Below are 21,030 nucleotides of genomic sequence, written 5' to 3'. Positions count from 1 at the left end.
ATGGAGGTCTGTGGATCCCTGCTCAGGTTGTTGCCCTCCACAATCTGGTCCTGGATAAGCAGCAGAAAATGGATAGATGGATGGATATCTTATGTTCTGTTTTCACTGTTACCATATAACCTTACACTCTAACTTATCTATGAAGACAGGGATCACAATGAGTAAAATATCTGTTCTGTTTCTTTTTCTTTTTTCATAACTGATCACATTCTGTTAAGTTTAATTTCCATGTGCAACTCTTAAACTGACATTTCTCAAAACACATTTATGCCACAAGGGGAGTTTTACAAAGACACTGCTGTTACATGACATGAAATGGACAAACTTTATAGAGGGACAACAGATGTATCATACAGAAGAGAGGAAGCGAAAGCTCACTGACAGTGGGACAGAACGAGGATAGGGACAAACTGTTGCCGTGAGAACGTCTCAAAAGGAGATTGTTTTTTTGTTGTTGCTAGTTTTAAATGAAAAGATAAATTCAGTCAAAATGCTGTCCGATGATAAATGTTATATTTACAAAAGCAATTAGAAGCAGAGTGAATTTCCATTTTGCCTCTAGTTTTATAAGGTTTCTTAGTTGCATGTATTTAATATATGATTAGTTTTCTACTACATGCAGGATCGCTGCAGATTTATAACACAGAAAAAAAAAAATGATAGGAATAAGCAGGCAAACGTCTGCGAACAAGAAAAATTTTCACATTTATTTGATATCAAACAGGAGATGAATTAAATATCAGCTGATGATGGGCCCTTACAAAAGAAATAAAATGAACCTAATCAGTGCTGCAACAACTTTTCACTCTTCCCAACCATGTTCTTTTTTTTTTTTCTTCCTTTTTTTTCTCTGAACAGTTAATAAATTAATTAGTGTCAGAGGATGAAACATGTCTATAACGTCTGCAAAACTGCATTGACATGAACGTGTCTCAAACCTGACAATTTCTTTCAAGTAAAATAAATTACACAAGAATCCAATTCATTCCAAATCTGTGCATGGCCTGGTGTTAACAAATATACTACTGGCAAAAACTCATTATTCATGAAAGCAAAAAGCACTTCACAAGCAGAGACGTGAGCATGGTTTCATATGGACTCTCAAAACTTTTTGTTTTTTTCATATTCAAACATACTACAACAAGTCAAGTGTGAGAGGAAAAAGCACATTTCCACCATTTTGATTAACCTTGTCTGAAGAATCTTAACATTGAAAGGGCATAACTACTGAATTGTTGCCTTTTCTTTTTTTTTCTTTGTTTTACTTTTTACACTATTGGTACAGCAAAATATATACTTTCTTCAGCTGTTACTTGGACAACAGTTAAATGTGCAATAGAGAAAATATAAGGCCTGAGTCTGAATTAGTGGTTTCTCAACTTTACGGTCCTGGTGGTGTAGTGGAGCCACACTGGTTCTAGTTCTGCACTTCTTGACTAGAAAGACCCTGGTTCAGCAAAGTCTCTCAGGAACATGTCAGGAGTCTCATGGTTCCTTGCTTGGAGTTTTTTTTTCTTCTTCTTCTTTTTTTTCTTACTTATTCTTTGATTTTTCTTTCAGTACAATGGAAATGCCAGACTTATCACTGAAACTGCAGCCCTGTGTTATTCTCTGCACCTCATTAGTCCAACAGCAGAGCTTCCACAGCCCACATTTGTCTGGCCTTAGTTGGATGTGTTTTGTGTGTTAATCAGATCTGTGTGCAAAAGTCAGTCATTCATTCCTTTTCCCACCCAGCAACTTTTCCCTTCCTGTCCTAACAGGAAGAACATGTGCAGAGCAAGGTTCACCAGCTCTCTTGACATCAGCCGAAAGCACCCATCTGTTAAAACCTGTGCAAAGAATGATGGCCTGCTCAGAGGCTGGTAATGAGCTGCATTTGTCCATCACTGGGCGCCTCTCCCTCCTGTGCACAATCTTCATTGTTGGGTGGGATGATGCACCCGTCGCTGGTGCCTCGGTTTATGTGGTAGTAGGACAGCGTCTGTGGCGCATCGCCGAGCTCAGGCATGCTTTTATGATAGGCGTCCTCATTCTCGCTGTGAGATGAGGGGGAGAGCTCCTCCTCTGGCGGGTATGGCGAAGTTGAGGGCGAGGGAGAGTCTCTCAGATTTGGCATGCTGGTATATAGGGAGTCCCTGTTATTGTTCGGTGAGTGAGAGCCCGTGTCCTCCACTGCGGTAACAGTCTCGGAGCCATGGCCGTTCTGTCCCTCCAGGCGCCTGGGGGCCTTCTGGGCGCTGTAGAGCAAAGAGTGAGTCCTCTGGGGCAGGAGGGGAGCCTCCAGCACCTCCTTATGGTGGGGGTGCAAGAGCAGCTCCAGGGTGGTGTGGCCTCCTCTCCCACTTCCTCTTTGTGGGGATGAGGCCTCGGTGTGATCTGCCACAATGGCATCGTCCTCGCTGCCACTCCCACCCCCGCCTTGGTCCACTGTCACCCTGGTCTGGAGAGGCAGGGCTCTGTCCCTCTCCCTTGGGGTGTCGCGTACTTTGGGAGCCCCACGGGGCCTTAGGTTGTTGTGGACAATCTCAGATATGATCATTTTCTCAAATGCGGCATCGTCCAGGTTGAGGCCCCCCAAGTCCCCTGGGGCTCGAACGCCCACGGCCTCATAGTCGTCGTCGCGCAGGGAGTAGCTGTTGTTGAAATTGCCGTTGAGGGGGAGGGTGTCCATGGCGCTGATGTCCCTGCTGTTGCTGAGAGAGTGCTGTCCTGAAAAAAAGGCAAAATGAGCAGATGAGATATCATTTTTCAATTTTTGAAAGAACAAAACACACTCCACTATTCCACATGTACTTGATACTGCTCAGGACACTTCATTCTTTTGCTCTTTGATCTCTATGTGAATTTCAATTTTATACAAGTACAAAAATATCAAAGTTAAAAGGAGAACCCAATTAGTTTCCTGCCATGTCCGTCCTCATTATCTCACAATATCATTAAAGCCAATGTAAGAGATTATCCTGAACAATATTAAAAAAATGAAAACAACATATGGCATAAAAAAAAAAATTGTACAGCAACATGTTGTAAAGAAGCTCATGACCAGCTAACAACATATCGGCAGGAAAAAATAGCAGAGGGTGTGAGTAAAGCAAAAAAAAAAGATTAATACAAGCTGATGAGTGTGTGTTGTGACATTAACAATGAATAAAACATTCCACCTGTTAAAAGAAGGCAAGACAAAAGGGTAATGTCAAACACAGATGGCCAGCCACCTCTCTGCACTGGGGCCCCACAAGCATGGCAACAACCCCCACAGACCACAACAGACAGGCACCATGCAATGACTCACTTTACCAACACTCACATCAAGTGTGTCTGCTCAGGTTATCTGGCCTAAGAACAGCTGATTTGCAAAAAAAACAAACAAAAAAAACAACAAACAAAAAAAAGAAAGTAAAACAGATGCTTTTTCAATTGCAGCAGAAACAACAAAATCACTGAAATAAGACAAAAGTGGAAGCTTGTAACATCCAGCCTGGATTCAGTTGATCTAACTTGGAAAGTCCTTGCAATTAACTATAATTTAGCCCACGTTTGCTCAAATTGTTGTGGTGAATGGAGGATGAAATTACGTGTTTACAAGTTTGAGATCTGAAAGCTAAATCAAGGACAACTGAATCCAGGACTCTGCAGGTGAAAAGGCTCAGCAGCAAGCACAGTCTTTTTTTTTTTTTTAAACTCTTCTGTAAAAGAAGAAACATTTCCAAATAACACCGCATACACCTTTTTTTCCCCTCTCCACTGTGTTTCGACTTTATGTTGACAAAATACACACACACACGCATACTTAAAACAAATGACTTCATCTCGAGTAGCCCCATAACTAAGCTGGAGTATAGCAGGATAAAAGTGAGGGACTACTTTAATTTGGTGAGGATTTTTGAGTGTGTAAATGAAGGGGTAATATTGCTTAGAGCTAGGCTGGAATTGCTGCAGGTGTTTTTTTTTTTGCCCACACACACAAAAAGGAAAACTATAGTGTTAAGGTTTTAAACAGACATGTCAGAAAATGAATGATAAGCAAAAAAAAAAGCTTAAAATAAACTGGAAAAAAAAACACTTTTAAAGACTAAGAAGGGCAATGGTAGCAAAAGGGCAGTGCATGGTTTGATGGTGCTGGTGAAGGGATTATCAAACACTTCTCTGGATAGAGCCGACTTCCAAATTTGCATTAGTTTATGCGCAGGCTGTGATTTTACTGCCAACAGGTATTGTCTACCGGGAGGAAGGGAAATGATGTGAACAGAATTGAACTGGACATGGCGACAGCTGCACTCTGGGAAACGTTCCAGCAAAGATTCATCCAAGATGTTCCCCCTTCCAATTTTACTGCATCAGATGAACATCTGCAGAGTATTACTTAGTATTAATACACTTATAATAGAAGACAGTCTCATCCTTTTGCAGGAGCTAAATGTAATGACTATAGCAGGCGAACTTTAGAATATGCTTGTGTTAAAGTTGACGGTCTCTTTACACGTATTTCATACTTGGCTGGTGATCTTCACAGCAGGTTTTTGCATTTTGTCTGTCACAATGCTGCTGCTCTATTCAAAAACTACTTTCCACATGTTTAATCCCTGGATTTCTAGTTTTTTTCTATTTGTCACTGCATTTCCATTTGCTTTTTATTAAGTATGTATAGTATTTTCTCTGGTATGCCTGTGTGTGAACATAGCTAACTACAACAGTTCGCCCCAGGGGGAGAAAAAGTGTTTTCACAGGTAAAGGAGAGGTTTAGACTCACACTGAAAAAACACCTGCTAATTAAATATTCCTCTTTTTATCCGTCTCCTGTGCTACAGTGTTAATATGCAATTATTCAACACTGATTAAGCAAATAAACCTTTCAAGGCACTGAGTACACAGTGTTTTCAGTCTGACCGGATCAGCTGTTGCTCAGCTCAACCTAATAAAACTAGATAAATAAATAAAAAAAATCAGAGAACCTCTTTGATTTTCTGTGCAGACACTGTTTTGTTCCAGCCCTGCTTCATTATCTCCAAGTATGAAGTGCTCGCATTGTGCTGTAAGCCAGCTCACAGCACAAAACAACACAGCAATGACTGAAGACGGTTACCCGCTGAATCCGCTGCCATTTTTGTGTATTCCCTTTTATCATCAAATGCCTTTGAATACCTGAAGCCTGCAGCTCTGCTCACTTTACGTCATGTTCTTCTGTTTTTCTCCTTTGACTCGGTTTATTTTGCCATGTGAGCGAGGAACTAGGTCGCAATAAACACAGTAAAGTGCCATTCAGACCTGATTAAGTGTGACGATTTCAACATGTTTTTACTTCATCACGACACTTTATACAAGGGAATGATAAATATTAACATGTAGGGTTTGTATTTAACAGAGAGGAATTCCCATACGGCTGCCAGACTAGACAAGAAAAGCATTTATGATTATCTCTGTTTATGAAACCTTTGTAGATTCCAGCCACTAAAAAAAATACAGAGAAGATAGAAATGAGGAAGAACAAATGTTAAATTTTGTGTTACTATTCTCAAAAGTGTTGTTCATACCATGTCACAGCCACAATCTCAACAGGTTATGTTCATAATAAATCCAATAATGGAATAGTTAAACATTTTGAGACGTATTTTCTTCCTGGCAGAGATGTAGATGAGAAGAAGACTGATATCACTCTCAATATATGTCTGCTTGTTTTGAAGCTTTGAGCCAAGGGTTATCTTAAAACAGCATAAAGACTGGAGGCAGGGATAAGCTGTTAACCTGACTGTGTCAAAAAACAACACAATCCAGCGGCAACCACCTTAATTTATCTGATTTATCATATACACGAGTACTTATGTATAAATATTTAAATTTATTGTTTGTGGTGGAGCCAGTGTAGGAATGTTTCTTGGCCAAGACCGGTAACTCTCTTTTTTTCTGCTGGTTGCCTGGGAACTATTCTGATCCAAGAGGTAGACTTGCAGATATCCTGCCCTAAAATGGCAAGATGTTGTTTTTTTTTTGTGCGGATTATACAAATGAGATGCAAAGTGTTAATTAGTGTGCTTTTAAGGTGCTGATTGGCGGATTTTGTTATTTGCTTGCTATTAAACTCCAAAACCTGTTGTTTTTAACACCATCAAGATAAGAACTGTCAATTATTGAGCTTTAGAAATGCTGGTAGGTGGATTTTGTTACCAGTCAGGCTAGCTATGTTCCTCTGTTTTCACTCTCCATGCTAAGCTAAGCTTTCCCATTGGTAGTAGCAAACTTTTAACAAACTAGATATGAGAGTGGTTACAATCTTTCTCTCCTCTAAAAAGCGAACCTGCATATTTCTCAAAATGATGCACGTGTGCTTTAAAACAACCAGAGATCTGTGCAAGAGAAATGGTGGTGGGTGGAATGTGCACCTGGGGAGTGAAAGGCCGGTGGAGAGGGGGTGTTGCACACCACCGTTTCTGCCAGCAGGTTGTTATAAGGGTTAGTGTCGTGGGTTCGAAGGAGAGGGTTAGTTAGGAGGTAGTTGCCAGTCATCCCTGAAATAACAGGAAGAGAGACAGAAAGGGAGAAAATTAGGAAGTGAAAAACAGTAAAGGATGAGAGCTCAGGGTTCTGTGTGTCACAGTTTGTGGTGGTGCATTGGGCAGCTGTCGACATAAACAAACACTGATGTTCGCTGTCCAGAATTTGACACCCCTAAAGATTTATGACCAATGCTCCGTCTGCCTTCTATTATGGACAAAGCAGGCTTAGAAATGTTGGTCAACGTGTGCCATTATTCAAACAGTCTGCTGATGTCTCTGACAAACAATATCCCAGCGACAAGTGTTGACCAAAGCATAGCAACACAATCAGCTGCAGTGTATATGTGTAACAAATTCATCTAAACAAATTCACCCAGTTGAGACGGTAGACAAAACATGCCTGAGTGGCCTGCCACGAATAACGCAGTATCCCCATCAACCTCAGCATGCTTGTGTAAGCCCTTGAGAACATAATAACTATGCTCAGTTATTTGGACGGATCAGTGAGAAACTCTGCTCATGCATACATATTAAAAGAACTCTAAACAAATCCAAAACTACAGCCAAATCTGTATTGGCACAGTCTGAGCTTCATGATGCTGGGATCATTCCCAAAACCTTCTCTGACCTCTAGCTGACTTTGCTCATCTCCCTCCCCTCCGTCCAACCTGACAGTCACTCTGGGATGAAGATGATTTAGATGGCAGTTGCTCAGTCATTCTCTCCGGTCAGGGTCGTTACAGGAACTCAAGTTTTCATCTACAACATTTTACACGCCACTTATTATTTCAGCTCTAATCTATCTCTGTGTTTCTACTTTTAGATGATCCAAGCAACCAAGAACATCCAGAATGTCACGAGCTTAGTGGCATTTAATGCTATTTTCTTTATTGCTGATCACTGAGAGCAAAATAACATAAAACTCCTCAGCCTCTACGGAGCCATGGAGGCTGCATCCATTGAAGTGTTCATTGTGAATTCAGAGCTTCATCACAAAGAGAATAGAGCATGTGTCTCGTCTCTTGCTGATGGAGGCGATGGCTGCTTACCCTGGTTGAGAGTGGAGGAGCTGTTTATGTCGCCTGAGATGAAGGAGGACTCCGACTGCTTTCTCACTGTGTCGTTCCACATCCGCCTGATGCGGCTCTGTGTTGAGAAAAAAGCAGCCACTGATCAGGACTCAACAAGGTGCTGTTGTTTTTCCAAGGCTTTTGGCCCTCAGGACTGAGTGTCTGTGCAGGTTTGCGATTCAAACCTATGCCTGCATACAAGACTCAACTAACTCGCTGTCTGATGACATGTTTGTGCTACAAAGCCTCACATTTGCTATCAAGCCTTCTGCTACCAGAAATGGATGCGCTGAGAATCTTACAGTTTGTAATTTGAGAGATTGCCATGTACAGCTCTTTTTTTTTCTCTCAACAGAAAGAGCAGAAGCAGCAACCAAATTCCCAGTGGTGCTTCTAAGATAGATCTCACAAAGTCATCTGAGCACATATTAAAAGAGGCATGTACAGCTTGTTCAGTGCAACATTTCACTGCTGTTGGCCACAAACCTTGTATGTCCAAAATAGTTACTTTTCAGGAAATTTCTGGAAACAAAGAAAACTAGGGTCGCAATTAGTGATTACTGACTGGCGCTTATTCTCTCATGTTTTTTTTATGTCCATAGCACTGAGAGATTTCAATTTGTTTCTTGTTAGTAGATGCAGCATTTACACATCGAAAAGCCACAGATATTTGCCAACAAGCTATGAACAGTCTACATTTGTTGACAACAATAAAAAAGTACTTTGTTTTCCTTTGTTTTTTAGATATATTTTGCTAGATTCATTTTTCTAATTATGTAAGCAAATTTATTTCAACTTCCTAATACATGAAAATTGAGCTACAGCCTTTCTCAAGATTAAAATTGGGAGCCTTAAATACAACACCAAACATTGCACATCAGTGTCATTTTTATTTGAAAGTCCAACCTTTGTGTTTATTTGGATAATTTGTGAAGATTGGCTTCATAACGAAAATAAGCACAGAATTTGGCCTCTAAGAATACTAATAATTTTTAAAAAGAGTGAAAAGATAAAGTTGGTGATGTTCTGCTTTTCTTTTTTTTGTGAGCAAAATCAAGGGTGAGTTACTTGGCGTTTCATTGCTTTTAAATATCCGTTGCCTGACAGAGGCTCTTAGCCTGAAGGCCATTTGTACATGAGGTCATAAATCTTTGATAACAAGCGAGAAATAGAAAATCATCTTTGAGAAAATAGGAAAAACACTTGAAAGTTAAACTCTGAGTTGGTTTCCATCTTTTCATCGAGTTTGTTGAGACTGATATCTTCAGACTTTTCAAAGACATAAAAAAGGTTAAGAAAAATGTTGCTTTATTGCAGAGAGCTCTATAAAACTATCAAACAATTAATTAAGATTGACTTGCAGACCCTCCGCCTCCCTCCATTTTCACTTGTAGTTTTCTAAAGCCTAAGCCACGATTTATTGGATTGCTGCTGATGTACCTGTGTAGCAGAGGAGTAGCGGGCCGTGGATCGAGAAGTGGCGGCCTTAGCGGAGCTGTGGGAACCCTCAGGTGGTCGTGCTCCACAACACTGGGACTGACGGAAACATTTGCTGTACTCTTTCCGAACCTGCAAAAGAGCAAAAGGTCAGGACAGACTGAGCACATTGGCACAGACTGTGACACATCAGCTGACTCATGAGAGCTGCAAAACTCAAATCTGTATCAAATGCCAGCGGTTTAAATAACGCAACTGTAAAGACGGAGATAACAGACGATGTATAAGATAATGCAATATCATAGCTAGGATATAATTCGACATGGGTGTTGTCAAATTACAATGAAATCAGTAGTTTTGCAACAGTAGATTTTTATGTTTTTATATAAATGATCCACACCAACAATAAAACTTAGAACGAGAGAAATAGGCATTCTTGGATTTGTTATATTTGTATTCTATCAAAGAAGGGCTGCCAAAAAACAGTTCAAGTGATCAATTATTCTCTTTCCTGTTTTGTCTGGCTTTAGTATCATGTAAGACAATAAAAAAAAAAAAAGCAACAAACTCAACTACATCTGAGTAGCTGGAACAATCAGTATTTGTTCTTATAAGGTAACTTAAAATAAAATCCATATAATAAGACAATATGGTTGAAACCACCACTTTTTCTCAGAGGATGTCTTTCTTTGTCAAACCAACAGTCTTAAAACTAAAGAAAAATCTATGTAAGGACAATTTTAAAAGCTTGGCTTGATAAATGACGTCTGATTGACTTGGTTTTCAGTATGATATGAATCACGCAGGACAATCTTACTTTTTTCTGGAGGAGGCAGTGAAAGATGAAGATGAACATCCCTTGCAGAGTGTTGAAAATGGTAAAGAGGTAAGCCATCACAATGGAGGATTCATTGAGGAAGAAGAAGCCAAAGGACCATGTAAGCCCCATAAGACAAAGCAACGCAAATGCTCCCAACACCCATGACCTGTAAAAGAACACGGAGACTGATGTTAACAAGTAAAAGAGGAAAATGACACTCAGTTGGATCTTTGTTTGGTATTATGTTTCACTACTCCTGGATGGCACAATTAAAAAAAAAGAAAGAAACATCCTCATTACTTTTTCAAGCGTTTGTACAATTTACACCTGTGTATGATTGCTGGAGTTTTGGAATGAATTTGAGTCAAACATTTTTCTTTCTCAGAGTTGCTGGCAGAGAAGACCGCACACACTGAAAGTTTTTCTTCGTGCCTTCCAGGAAAGCCTTGAGGATACAACTTAACAGTCAGGTTAAGTGACAAAGACTGGTCGTTACTGATGCACAAGGGAAAAGTGAGTCATCCCGAGAGAGATGCAGTGAGCCTGGAGAGGAGACTAGAAATGGGCCATGAACATGTCGCTGAGAGAGGAACCAACGAAAAATAATCAAGCCTGATTAGGCTTGCTGTCTTTTTGCTTGTGCTTGTGACAAAAAAACAAACACAGACACACAAAAAAAACCCACAACAAATATAACCAAATACTCATCCTTTTTTTACTTTTTTACAAGTTTCCACCTTTAAAACAGAAACTACACGCATGGTTGATTTGAGATAGACGCTAATTGATGACAGTTAAATGAGTTCTAACTGCTTGCTATAATGTGAAAAAGCTCAAATCCACAAATATGGTATTGCTATGAGCTAAAAACAAAACTGAAAGCCAATTAAATGATGTTCTTTCGTTGTTTTTTTTTATTTATTTAATTTTTTTTTTGTTTGGACTTAAATCAGAGTAGCTGCCTTAAAATCAAACGCCCACATAGCATATGCTGGCATGCCGTCAAACATATTGTTGAACAAGGCTCCAGGCTCTAAAATGGTCAGGGACTTGTTGTTTTATCAACCAAATGCAGCCCACTTAGAGTGAGAAGGATGTGTTTTAAACATCTTCAAAACTACAAGGCTTTGGATTGGATCCACCCTCCAAAGACGCCTATAAAGTATGCTAGCACAGGAGCAGACAAGTCGCCAAAGGTCAGAAAAGCAGTTATGAAGAAATAAAACAGGCAATATGCCCACGTGTAGTGCAAATACTGATATCATAAAATGAGCTAAAAAGGCACCTCCGATAGACTGAAATAAGACCTAAGACGGAAAACTGTTGGTCTGGTTGGGAAATCAAATAAATGTGTAGGTCAAATGCAGCTTTTAAAATTATAGCAGGAGGGCAAAAGCAGTGACAGTACATATTATTTTTCTTTCTCACATATCTGAGTCCCCCACCCCTCTCAGCATGCATGCACACACACAGTCTCACAGCAACTACAGACCGGCCTCTTAATCTCCCAGAGTGACACCCCTCACCTGATACCCCCCAGCCTGGATGAGTCGGGTTTCATGGAGGTGGAATGCTTCACCATCTTGTACATCGTCACCACCAGGAAGATGACATTGACCTGTCAAAACAGATGTGCATCATGGTTAAGAGACTGCACTTAGGAAGGCATCCAGTTCCTTGTGCCAGAAGTGCAGAGGACAGTATTCAGATCCTTTACTTGTGTACCACAACTAGTGACACCCTAAAAATACATAATAACTAAAATTCTTGCATTTAATCATTACCTAATTAAAAGTAGTTGAGCATAAAAAAAAAGATGAAAGAATGTTACATGTGATTATTACACTATTACATAATTAAATCATTATTACAAATGCATTATCTTCTAAGCCTTTCGGATTTTGTGCTGCTTAGTGTTATTGGCTCTACAGTGAGCAACACCACACATACCTTTAGTGAGAGGACTATGAAAATGTAATGTTTCTGTGCTGATCATGAAGCACACTGATTTGCAGAGGAAAAAAAAAACCTGTGAGGTTATCGCTTTAGTCATCCTCTCACACCTCCAAGCTTTAACATAAGCTACCTTCAGCGTTTTTCTCTGTTCTTGTGTTTGTCATTACAGTCGATTCTGAGTGCAATTACACAAGATGAGAATGTACATGCAATAAAACCCAAACAGATTTGCCACGCCACGACCCAAAAGCCCCAGAAACATTCATAGAGGAAAGCATGCCATATTTTAGAGGCAACTTTTACTGAGGCCAGGAAAAACATTTAAGTGATTGAAGCCATACATCCAGAAAGGTTTCCATGCTCTCAGGATGTCTCACTCTAAGCACTGCAGGCCCCATAGCCACAAAGGGGAAGGTGGGAGGCAGGGGGGAGGAGGGGGGGTTCAATTTGGCCAGCTACCATATTTAACCTTTCAAACGTACTTCTGTAAATATTCAATGAAAAACCAAAGTATATGTGGTTTTTATTTGTTGTGCTCATGAAAACTTCAGTTCCATTTGTGCTCCAAGCATGCTTTTTTTTTTAAGGGTTAGGGTAGGAAATTTAATGTACATGAATAAAAATGGAAAGCATGAGTTTGCATGTTAAATGATCATGGTGTAGTGCTCTCAGTTTCTAAAATACTTTGTTTTCAATTTTTCATTCACTTATAGGCAGTGAGATACAGATTATTATCCGACATGGATGCATGTTGTAAAACTACAAGGCAATAGAGAACGGTCTTTAATTGGAAACAAAAGAGTTCAGCACATCTAAACAAGCAATAGCAGGGAGAAAGATGGCAAAAATAAGGAGTGGCTAAGAAGACAGAAGCTTTTAGATCAGAGTTTTGTCTACCAGCCACTGGGGCCAATTTATGTCCGCATGAATCGAGCGGCTGCAGATGCATTTAACACAGCCTTAAGTGATGACACAGATCCAATGATACAGACAGACGGACGGACAGTGAGGTGAGAAGCGAGGAGGCACTCTGCAGAAAAGGATATGCAGAGGCATATGGACTTCCCCCACATGCTGGATCTCTAAGGGACTGTTTTCTACAGTTAAAACGCATAATATAAAGCGCATAAAACCAGTGCTGTCAATGCAGCTCTTCCTCAGGTTTAGTATGTTTTTACAGCTATTGGACAGATTTACATGTGCGAAACCATATGGATATGCTTTGTGCATTCGTTTAGGACTGTGTTCATGCAACTTCTGTGTCTTGTCTATGTGCGTTAAGAACACCCTGCACTCCGCATGAAATATTAAGAGGTGAAGATGGAGATGTCCATTTGCTTGGATTGGCTGCCGATGTGTCATGATCCTCAGCAGGGCTATGAGCTGTGGTAATGGTTGCCGGGCCCACCCACTCATTACTTCCATGTTCACCCCCCACCAATATTTCCCTTGTTTTCCCACTGAGCAAATGACCTTCATGCCTGAAACGATTTCTCCTCTTGATTGCGGGATGGGAGTATTCTCTAGATGTACAGACCAAACAGCTCTAAGTTGTTGATGCTCAACACTTCTGATTTCAGAGGATTTCATAGCTGAGTGGACACTGATGTCCTTGTGTCAGCTATAATGGGACCACTTTTCTTTCATGCAAATTGATCTGAGAAAGCAGAGCTAAGAGGCTGCCAGCACACAGAGAAAAAAAAAAATCTATAAACTGTTTTTAATGCTTCTTCTTGAGTGAAAATGCATATTCATGCACAAATTTAAAACTTACCACTATTATGAAGGTTACAGGTCCAATAAAGCTCCAGATGAAATGGTTATCCACCCTCAACCAGCATCTACAGGATACAGAAGGTAATGTTCAGCTCAATAAATCATCTCGATGCCAAAACAAACTTGCGTCTAATCGATCAGGGCCCTGCAGAGCAAGTTAGATGATAGGTTATGGCAAAATAATAGCGACTCTTCTGACCGCAGAGAAGAAAACCCGACCTTAAGGCAGTGTTGGCTTTGTGCCACGAGAAGCTGCAGTGTAAAAGGGCAGTGGTTATTGGACTCATGACTTCACAGCTTGCAAATGTCTGCAAATGTGAGATGCCCGTGTGTACCTAAGACTGCACAGTAAACAAAGAATATGAGACAGTTCAAGAATGAACTGCACCTCGGTCAGGAAACAGAAATTAAGTGAAGACCTATGCAGCGAAGAAAGAGTTTGAAAAAGGCAGTTTATCCAAGCCCCATAAATTAGTGGATTGCAGTCTTACAAATCATAAAGCTGGCTGCTTGGATATAGACCAGCAGAGAAGTGCATAAACTTTTTACTGACAAGAGCAGCAATTATCCACATGCAAAGAATAAAAAACTGGCAAGTCAATACAGCAGGTCAGCACATTCATTAATGCTGCTGCAATGCTCACAGCCTCCTCTTTTAGCAATGACAAGCTGTAAATTTGCCAAAGGGCAGAGGTGGATTACTCTTTGTGATATATCTGTCATTAGCACGTAACATACTATGCATACTGTGTGGGTGTGTCTCAATGGAGATAGTCATGATTATCATCCCAATCTTTTAAAAGAGGAAAAATGCTACACTTACGCCCGCTCTGTGCCATAGCTTCTGTAGTCGATGGCTGCTGAGATGCCCACCACCACAGCTGGGATGAGATACCCAGAGATGTAGTAATACTTTCTGCGTGAGAACTCGCTCTCAAACACCTCGACCAGCATGAGGTACAGCTGCACGCCCTCCAAACACATCCAGGTGAACGCAGCCAGGAAGCAGAAGTGGAGGACACCCGCAATGACCGAGCACACCAGCTGACCGGAAAACACACACAGAAGTTACACAGAAGGTAACAAGAATGCTAAAAGTATTCACTGAATATTTCAGTAACAGTTTTAAAGTTTAACGTCACAGTGTGGTCAGTAAATGAATCGCTCTGCTTGAAAAACTAATCAAGTAAGAAAATAATTGAATGGCAATGATGACAGATAACACGACCACATGGATGGCTTATATGTTTTATGCAACTTTGTTCTGGCTTCCACATCCATGCAATTACATCAGGAGTTAGTGGAAAATAAATTACAGAAACAAAGGAAAAGGAATACCAAGTCTACATCTATCAAATAGAGATAAATACACCAATCAAATATCCATGTAGGTTTGTGAAATCTATCCAAAAAACAACTATGTAAACTTATAAATTTAAGCCTGTTTCAGTGCCCCCAAGTAGCTAATAATTCTATTTATTCATATTTAAAATGATCAGGATACATTTTAAACAAGATGTAAATGTAAAAATCATGTTTGAATAACATCATTGTCCAGGATCAAATGAGATTACAGCATTTTTGAAAATGCACATCTGGAAAAGTTAAGGCCACATGGATTGCAAACACTCATTTGAGACTAGAGGATGCATCTTCCTGCCATAAATAGTACAGATCCCATGAACCCCATTTTCCACAGATACAAATAATATAGGAGACCCTGATTATTATGATGAATGTACTGCAGTCAATATCTGTGGTTGATAAAATGGTGCAGACATTTCAAGTTGATTTTATTCTAACGTGAATATCTTTTTAGGTGGTTCATCACTTCAAAGGCAAATTGAGGGAGAAATTTCGGCATATAAAGGTTAATCACTTCAGATGTGACTAAGATAGCTAAGAGCCTCTGCGGTATGATTTCCACCGTACCTTTGGTTCTGTCATGTTGATGCCCACGAGAAAAAGAAGCTCGCCAATGAAGAGGTTGAGGCAGATGTTTTTGTGGATGGTGTTGCGGTCACTTTGCAGACCTCTGAAGAAGCAGAAGGTGAAGAGGCTGATGGCCAGGCAAACTAAAGACACAGCTATGCCCATCCTGGTAATGACGGTAAGAAGAACCTCATGCATGCTCCCCTCCCTCTGCAGAGACACACACACAAAAAGCAGGGATTGACCTTCACATTTGCACTCGTCATTATCATGGGTGGCATTTAAGCACATAATGGTTCCAGCTATACTTCTTGAAGTGTAGACCCTGGCCTAATGGAAAACATTCAAGTATATTATAAAAAGAGAGACTCTCAACACTTCTGTTACAGTCTTACTGGAAAAATAGCCAGATGGCCTTTTAAATGCCGATACAATGTTTGCTTCTCACTGGCCATCATGAATACTCACTACGTCCTTATCTGAAGGTAATAGTGTTTTTGTCATGAAATAAAAGAATAAACTGTATTTTACCTTTCAAAAATACTGGAGGAATTGTAACAAAAATGCAGATTTTTTGTTTCTTTTGTAAATGAATTTCAATGTGTTTTTATGTTCAGATGGGCAGCCTTCATAGACTGTGAAGCCCGAATTCAATCTGACTGAACGTCATGTCATTGGGCGCTCATACCGATCGTGTTCAGTCATCATTTTATGCAGCACGTGTTGCAGGGAGTGACATCAGAAGAAAAACTGCCTCAAAGAGCAGGAACCATGTGCGTATTGGTGTTGAATCATGCAGTGTTTCAGAAGATCTAAAGCTGAGTGTGTTTCACGATGGAGACTTGGCCAGATGAAATATCACTGAAAGACATGGTGGCCCGAGACCGAAGCAATTCCTCCCGTGATATTTGTAATTTTATTGAGAGCAGGAGTTACAGCTAAGGTGATGTGTAGGGGGATTGCTGTGGGGTTGAGCCTAGCATCTGGGCTCTGGTTTGAAACTGTGGTTAAGGTTGAGGTTTAGACAGATGACAGGCACAGAGTTCAGGAATTGGAACGTATTATTAAAAAAACCACAAACTTATCCCCTACATTTATTACTGGCATGGTCCTTGCCACACATATTATTTATCTTGTAATTGGATTGTAATTGCATTTTGCGACCAAATGGTTCCAGCACCACTTCAAGACAGTGTAAAAACACAAGTTAAAAACGAGGTTCTGCTGTTTCCAATGAACACATGCATGGAGGAAGAATATTACAAATGGACTACAGGTGAAACATAATTACTTCTGATAATGCTGTGCCACTTCCTATCCCGATCCATTGTCTCGCTCTTTCAAAATGACAGCCCACAGCCTTTTCTCCACCACTGTACCCCTGGCTTACCTTCTCCTCCACCTATAATCTAATTCTCTCCTCTGAAATGCCACTCTTGCTCTTGTTGTATGTGCACAAATCATTCAGTAGGATATGAGAAAGAACAACAAATTGAGAGTTGAAAAATAGCCCATAAAAACCACAGAGTGAGGACCACTTACCACATTTCCCCGATGAGCCATGAGGATAGCAAAGTTTGTCAAGTGACTGCAGGAGCAAGTGGTGTGGCTCTTATTGGTTTCCAGCAGTTTGCAGCCCTGAGTGGACCAGTATCCCATCATGCTTCGCTCTGAGTAATTCCAGAAAGAGCAGTTGGGGTTGTAGTAGTGCTCCTTCTGCAAGTTAAACAAGACAGAAAAAAAGAATCAGTTCTAACTTCCAGCTTCAAACCCTAAACATGCATTGCAGTGTGCCTACATGTACACAAATATCTTGTATATATATTTTTTATCTTCAATAAGTTTAAGGATGTCAGTGCTATGTGCATATTATGTTTACACTCTTTCTGACTGCTTGACATGTTATTATGTGTGCAGTTCAAATCCATTAAATATAACTGACTGCTGGAGATGAAAAAGTTCAAAATAAAAACAAAAAGAAAACGGAATCTTATTATGGGGAAGTGTGAGGTTACTATGGCAATTTTCAAGCTCAAGGCAAAACACAAAACAACAACTCATCTCTACATGTCTGATCAGCGCAAATCACCACCCGTGAAACAATAAAATAGCTATTTCTTTGACATAACAACTTTTTCTCCAACAAAAACACTTTGAAAGTGATGGATTTTCCCCTCACTCTAATAGGCAGTGAAATCACTTCAATATTTTTCACATTCTAGCTCTGCAGTGTGGTCTGGGTGAATCTCAGGAGGAGGCTTACATCCAGGTGCTCCAGTGTGAAGATCACAGGGTCGGCTACAAACACACGGCTGGACTCCTTTGTAATAGAGGCCGACAGGATGTGGGAGTTGACGGTGAGGGAGAGGTTGTGTTTGTTCAGGTCCCCCATTCCCCTCAATGTGGCGTTCTCTGTGCTCAGGAACTGACCCAGGTGTTTGTAGAGCACAAATACCAGCTTGGCCACACCTGCAACCAAAGGTAAGTAAAGTAAGTAAATTCACAATTATGCATGTATTCATTCAGTCAAGTTTTGTGAGTTGCTGTGATGGCAGTGTATGATCCGATCAAAGTATTGTTTGGACCTAAATGTATTCATTTTCATGGTAGATTTCTTTTGTTCAAGTTATTGTATCAATTCATTGATCAAGATCTTTGCATTTTTTCATGTTTTAGATTAATTTCCTGTTTTATTCTTAAACTATTCCATCTTCATGTATTCTGTTTAGTTTTAGCTGCTGGTCCTTGCTTCACTCCAAGTTTCAATTACTGATTGTATATATGTCAGTATTGAACGGCAAGGTTTTCCTTGTTCAGTGCTTTGCTCTCATCTTTGTTATTGTTTCGTGCGTATTATTCCTCATGCAGATTTTTTCCTGACATGATCTGCACTGTGTCGTGGCTTTCTGTCACCTTTAGTTTTGTTAGATAAAAGTCTTTGTTTTTAGCAGCCTGTCTTCTGAGTCTAAATTATTATTACTTTGGACATTTAAAAGTCTCTAACTAAGCCTCCAAAAGAAAAGAAAGTGAAAACTGAAATAAATCTGTTTGAACTGTTATCTCAGAGTTAGATGGTTTTGAATCATCTACTTTGCAAAATTATGAATATAATCTCAGTGGAACATTCATGCCTCTTTTTAATCTTTCTCATAAATTTTCTCTTTTTGAAAGTATTATGTCGTAGCCTTGTCGTAGCCTTAATATATTGTGGTAAAATTGCAATATTGCAACAAAAATATAAAAGACATCTCAGCGAGCTCTGTTTTTGCATTTTGGTTTCTTTTCTACCATGATAAAATACTTTCTTTCCTCATTTTAATAAAGACTAAGAATCTTGATTGGAAATTCTCAGAGTACATCCAAAACAATTCCTAATGTATCCAAGTTAAGGAAGTCTGTGTAGAATTAAACAATCTTTGTTAGGAATGATAGAATAAAGAGCCTACAAAATATTTTTTTTAAGTACTTGATGGCACCATAAGGTTAACATGCCTGATATGTGAAATGATTAGGTCCTATTATAAGGTTCCTTTGTTAACTTTAAAGATGTTGGTTGGCAGGTGCTTGAAGCTTGGATTGAATTAATAATCACCGGCCCTATCTGAGAGCTCTATTTATCCTCTGAAGAGCCAATTATACTTGTCTGCCGATGCCCACAAGGACAACTGCAGGTACAATAGACACACAGTTGTTCTTTTTGTAGTGCCTGCAAGTCCATTCGGGAATCGTGTTTCATATGTACACAGTAGATCAGCATATACACACTACAAACGCTAAAATCAAGTCGAACATCAACATGTTCGCGACAACTTATCATGTAAAACAGTCATTTGAATTAAGTCTTGGCTCACTGTCTCATAACAACATGTAAGCCAGGAAGACTTTACTGAACATGCAAGGTGACACCTTTCTAATAAGCCCACTTCCCAAATGTCTCACTTTTTCTTCTGGCACGGTTAAAACTGTTCTTGATATGTGAAATTACAGTGAGATATCAACACATATTAATCAAATGAAAGATGGAATGGAGGATGTTTCCACAGCTGTTTCTCTTACCATTTTTGCTGTTGACTTTAACAGTGTTGGAGGATAGCTGAAGAGTCGCTCCACCCTTGCTTGTCTGTGGAAATCTGAAATCTTGCACTTGGCCGTCAGTGCTTAATACATACACATCCAACACTGAGACAGAGTAGAAGACAAGGAAAGAGGTAAAAACAGAGATGTTTCACTCACAGGCAACATATTAAATGCTTTACATGGTTTTAAATAGAGCTCTACCGTTGGTGCCCAGTGGCGTGTCTGTAAAGACTCAATGTTCATTGTAACAGTTAGAGTCAAATCATGTTGGCAAGATCCCATAGGGTGTCATTTACTTCATGTCACTGTTGGCTGGCATTGTCAAAGCTTGCGAGGGAAGTGAAAAAGTAACGACAAGTGCTGCAATGGAGGATGAGCGAATGCAAGCACACAACCTACTGCAGCATGAATGTCAAATATTCATAGGATCAAACATATCATTGAGCTTTTACTTTTTCTTTCCCTTGTGGGTTCAGATAACTCAGGGCTCGATGAGCAAATCTCTGAAAATCCTCCGAATTCCTGAAGCCCCTCTCACTGGTATGCCAGCTGCCAGGTGGTGCTCTCTTTGATGTGTGAAATTACTGAGGGGTCAGGAGAACGTACGTATCAGCACACTTCCTCCTCAGAAATGGCCTTACTTCCCCAGATAGATGGGTTCTGACGGATGGAGATGAGGAATTGTTCTCTACTTTCTCTTTCCCTCAGACTAACTTTCAGCTCCCTCTTTGTCTCCCTTTCCCCTATTTTTGTCCTTGATTCTCACCTGGAGAAGCCGTTTGGGTCTCAACAAACTGCTAATTCGAAAAAAACAATAATTTTCAGTTCTTTCAGCTCTGCAAGGGAGTTCAGGTAAACTGCTCTCTGCCGCTGTGTTTTCCACCATGTGGGTGTGTTCATGCTCCTTCACTGAAATATTATCTTTATTGTGCAGATAAGCGAGAGCTCGACAAGCTCATGAGCTGTGTCCAAATGCAGTGATTAAATAGTCAATATACTTAACGTATTAATCAGTGCTTTTTGTAAAGACAGAAGTAGTTGTTATCAGCTTAGCTAACTGCTACTTCATAGGAATGGCTTGGAAAGAGCAGATAGAGTGCAGTGTGAATGACGCAGTGCCAGTCAATTGGTTTCTTTGTTTTCCCCCAGAGGTCTGGACAGTTCATCTCACAGCACAGGCTCAATGAGGTGACTTTACAATGAAAGATTAAAAATCAATGAGATACAAGACAAAAAAGGTGAGTATGGAAGCATAACCATAGCAACAAAGAGCAACGAGTAGAAACATGACAGTTCACGGCACAAAGATGACTGAAATGAATGAAACTGCGACACTAATAGGCTGCCTGTCAGAACTAATTTGCTCTTCTTTTTTTTTGTGCTTGTGTTTTAAGTCAAGTCTTATATGGCGACGTCTCCCTGATCAGATGTGAGTATTTTTAAACTATATTCTCGATCAAAGAAGCTG

At 40.0% G+C, this 21,030-nt stretch overlaps 1 protein-coding gene across 11 annotated transcripts in view; it reads right to left on the bottom strand.

Moving 5' to 3' along the window:
* Positions 1-692: 692 nt before the first annotated feature.
* Positions 693-21,030, bottom strand: part of adgrl2b.1 (adhesion G protein-coupled receptor L2b, tandem duplicate 1) — an 82,553-nt gene continuing 62,215 nt past the window's right edge. For 3 of the 11 annotated variants that reach the window (XM_075483265.1, XM_075483266.1, XM_075483269.1), the window contains 12 exons: positions 19,542-19,664; positions 17,749-17,954; positions 17,028-17,201; positions 15,486-15,695; positions 14,377-14,597; positions 13,552-13,618; positions 11,348-11,439; positions 9,819-9,987; positions 9,005-9,133; positions 7,544-7,640; positions 6,381-6,506; positions 693-2,712 (listed from right to left, as the gene is read on the bottom strand). In XM_075483265.1, coding sequence (XP_075339380.1) covers positions 1,856-2,712; positions 6,381-6,506; positions 7,544-7,640; positions 9,005-9,133; positions 9,819-9,987; positions 11,348-11,439; positions 13,552-13,618; positions 14,377-14,597; positions 15,486-15,695; positions 17,028-17,201; positions 17,749-17,954; positions 19,542-19,664 — 2,471 coding nt within the window. In that variant the 3' untranslated portion in view covers positions 693-1,855. Of the gene's footprint in view, positions 2,713-3,310; positions 3,350-6,380; positions 6,507-7,543; positions 7,641-9,004; positions 9,134-9,818; positions 9,988-11,347; positions 11,440-13,551; positions 13,619-14,376; positions 14,598-15,485; positions 15,696-17,027; positions 17,202-17,748; positions 17,955-19,541; positions 19,665-21,030 lie in introns of all 11 variants that reach the window. The other 8 variants (XM_075483267.1, XM_075483268.1, XM_075483271.1 and 5 more) reach the window with 7 other exon arrangements.

This window comes from Odontesthes bonariensis, chromosome 14 (genome assembly GCF_027942865.1).
Source record: "Odontesthes bonariensis isolate fOdoBon6 chromosome 14, fOdoBon6.hap1, whole genome shotgun sequence".
NCBI lineage: Eukaryota > Metazoa > Chordata > Actinopteri > Atheriniformes > Atherinopsidae > Odontesthes > Odontesthes bonariensis.
This window is presented reverse-complemented; position numbering and strand designations above follow the sequence as displayed.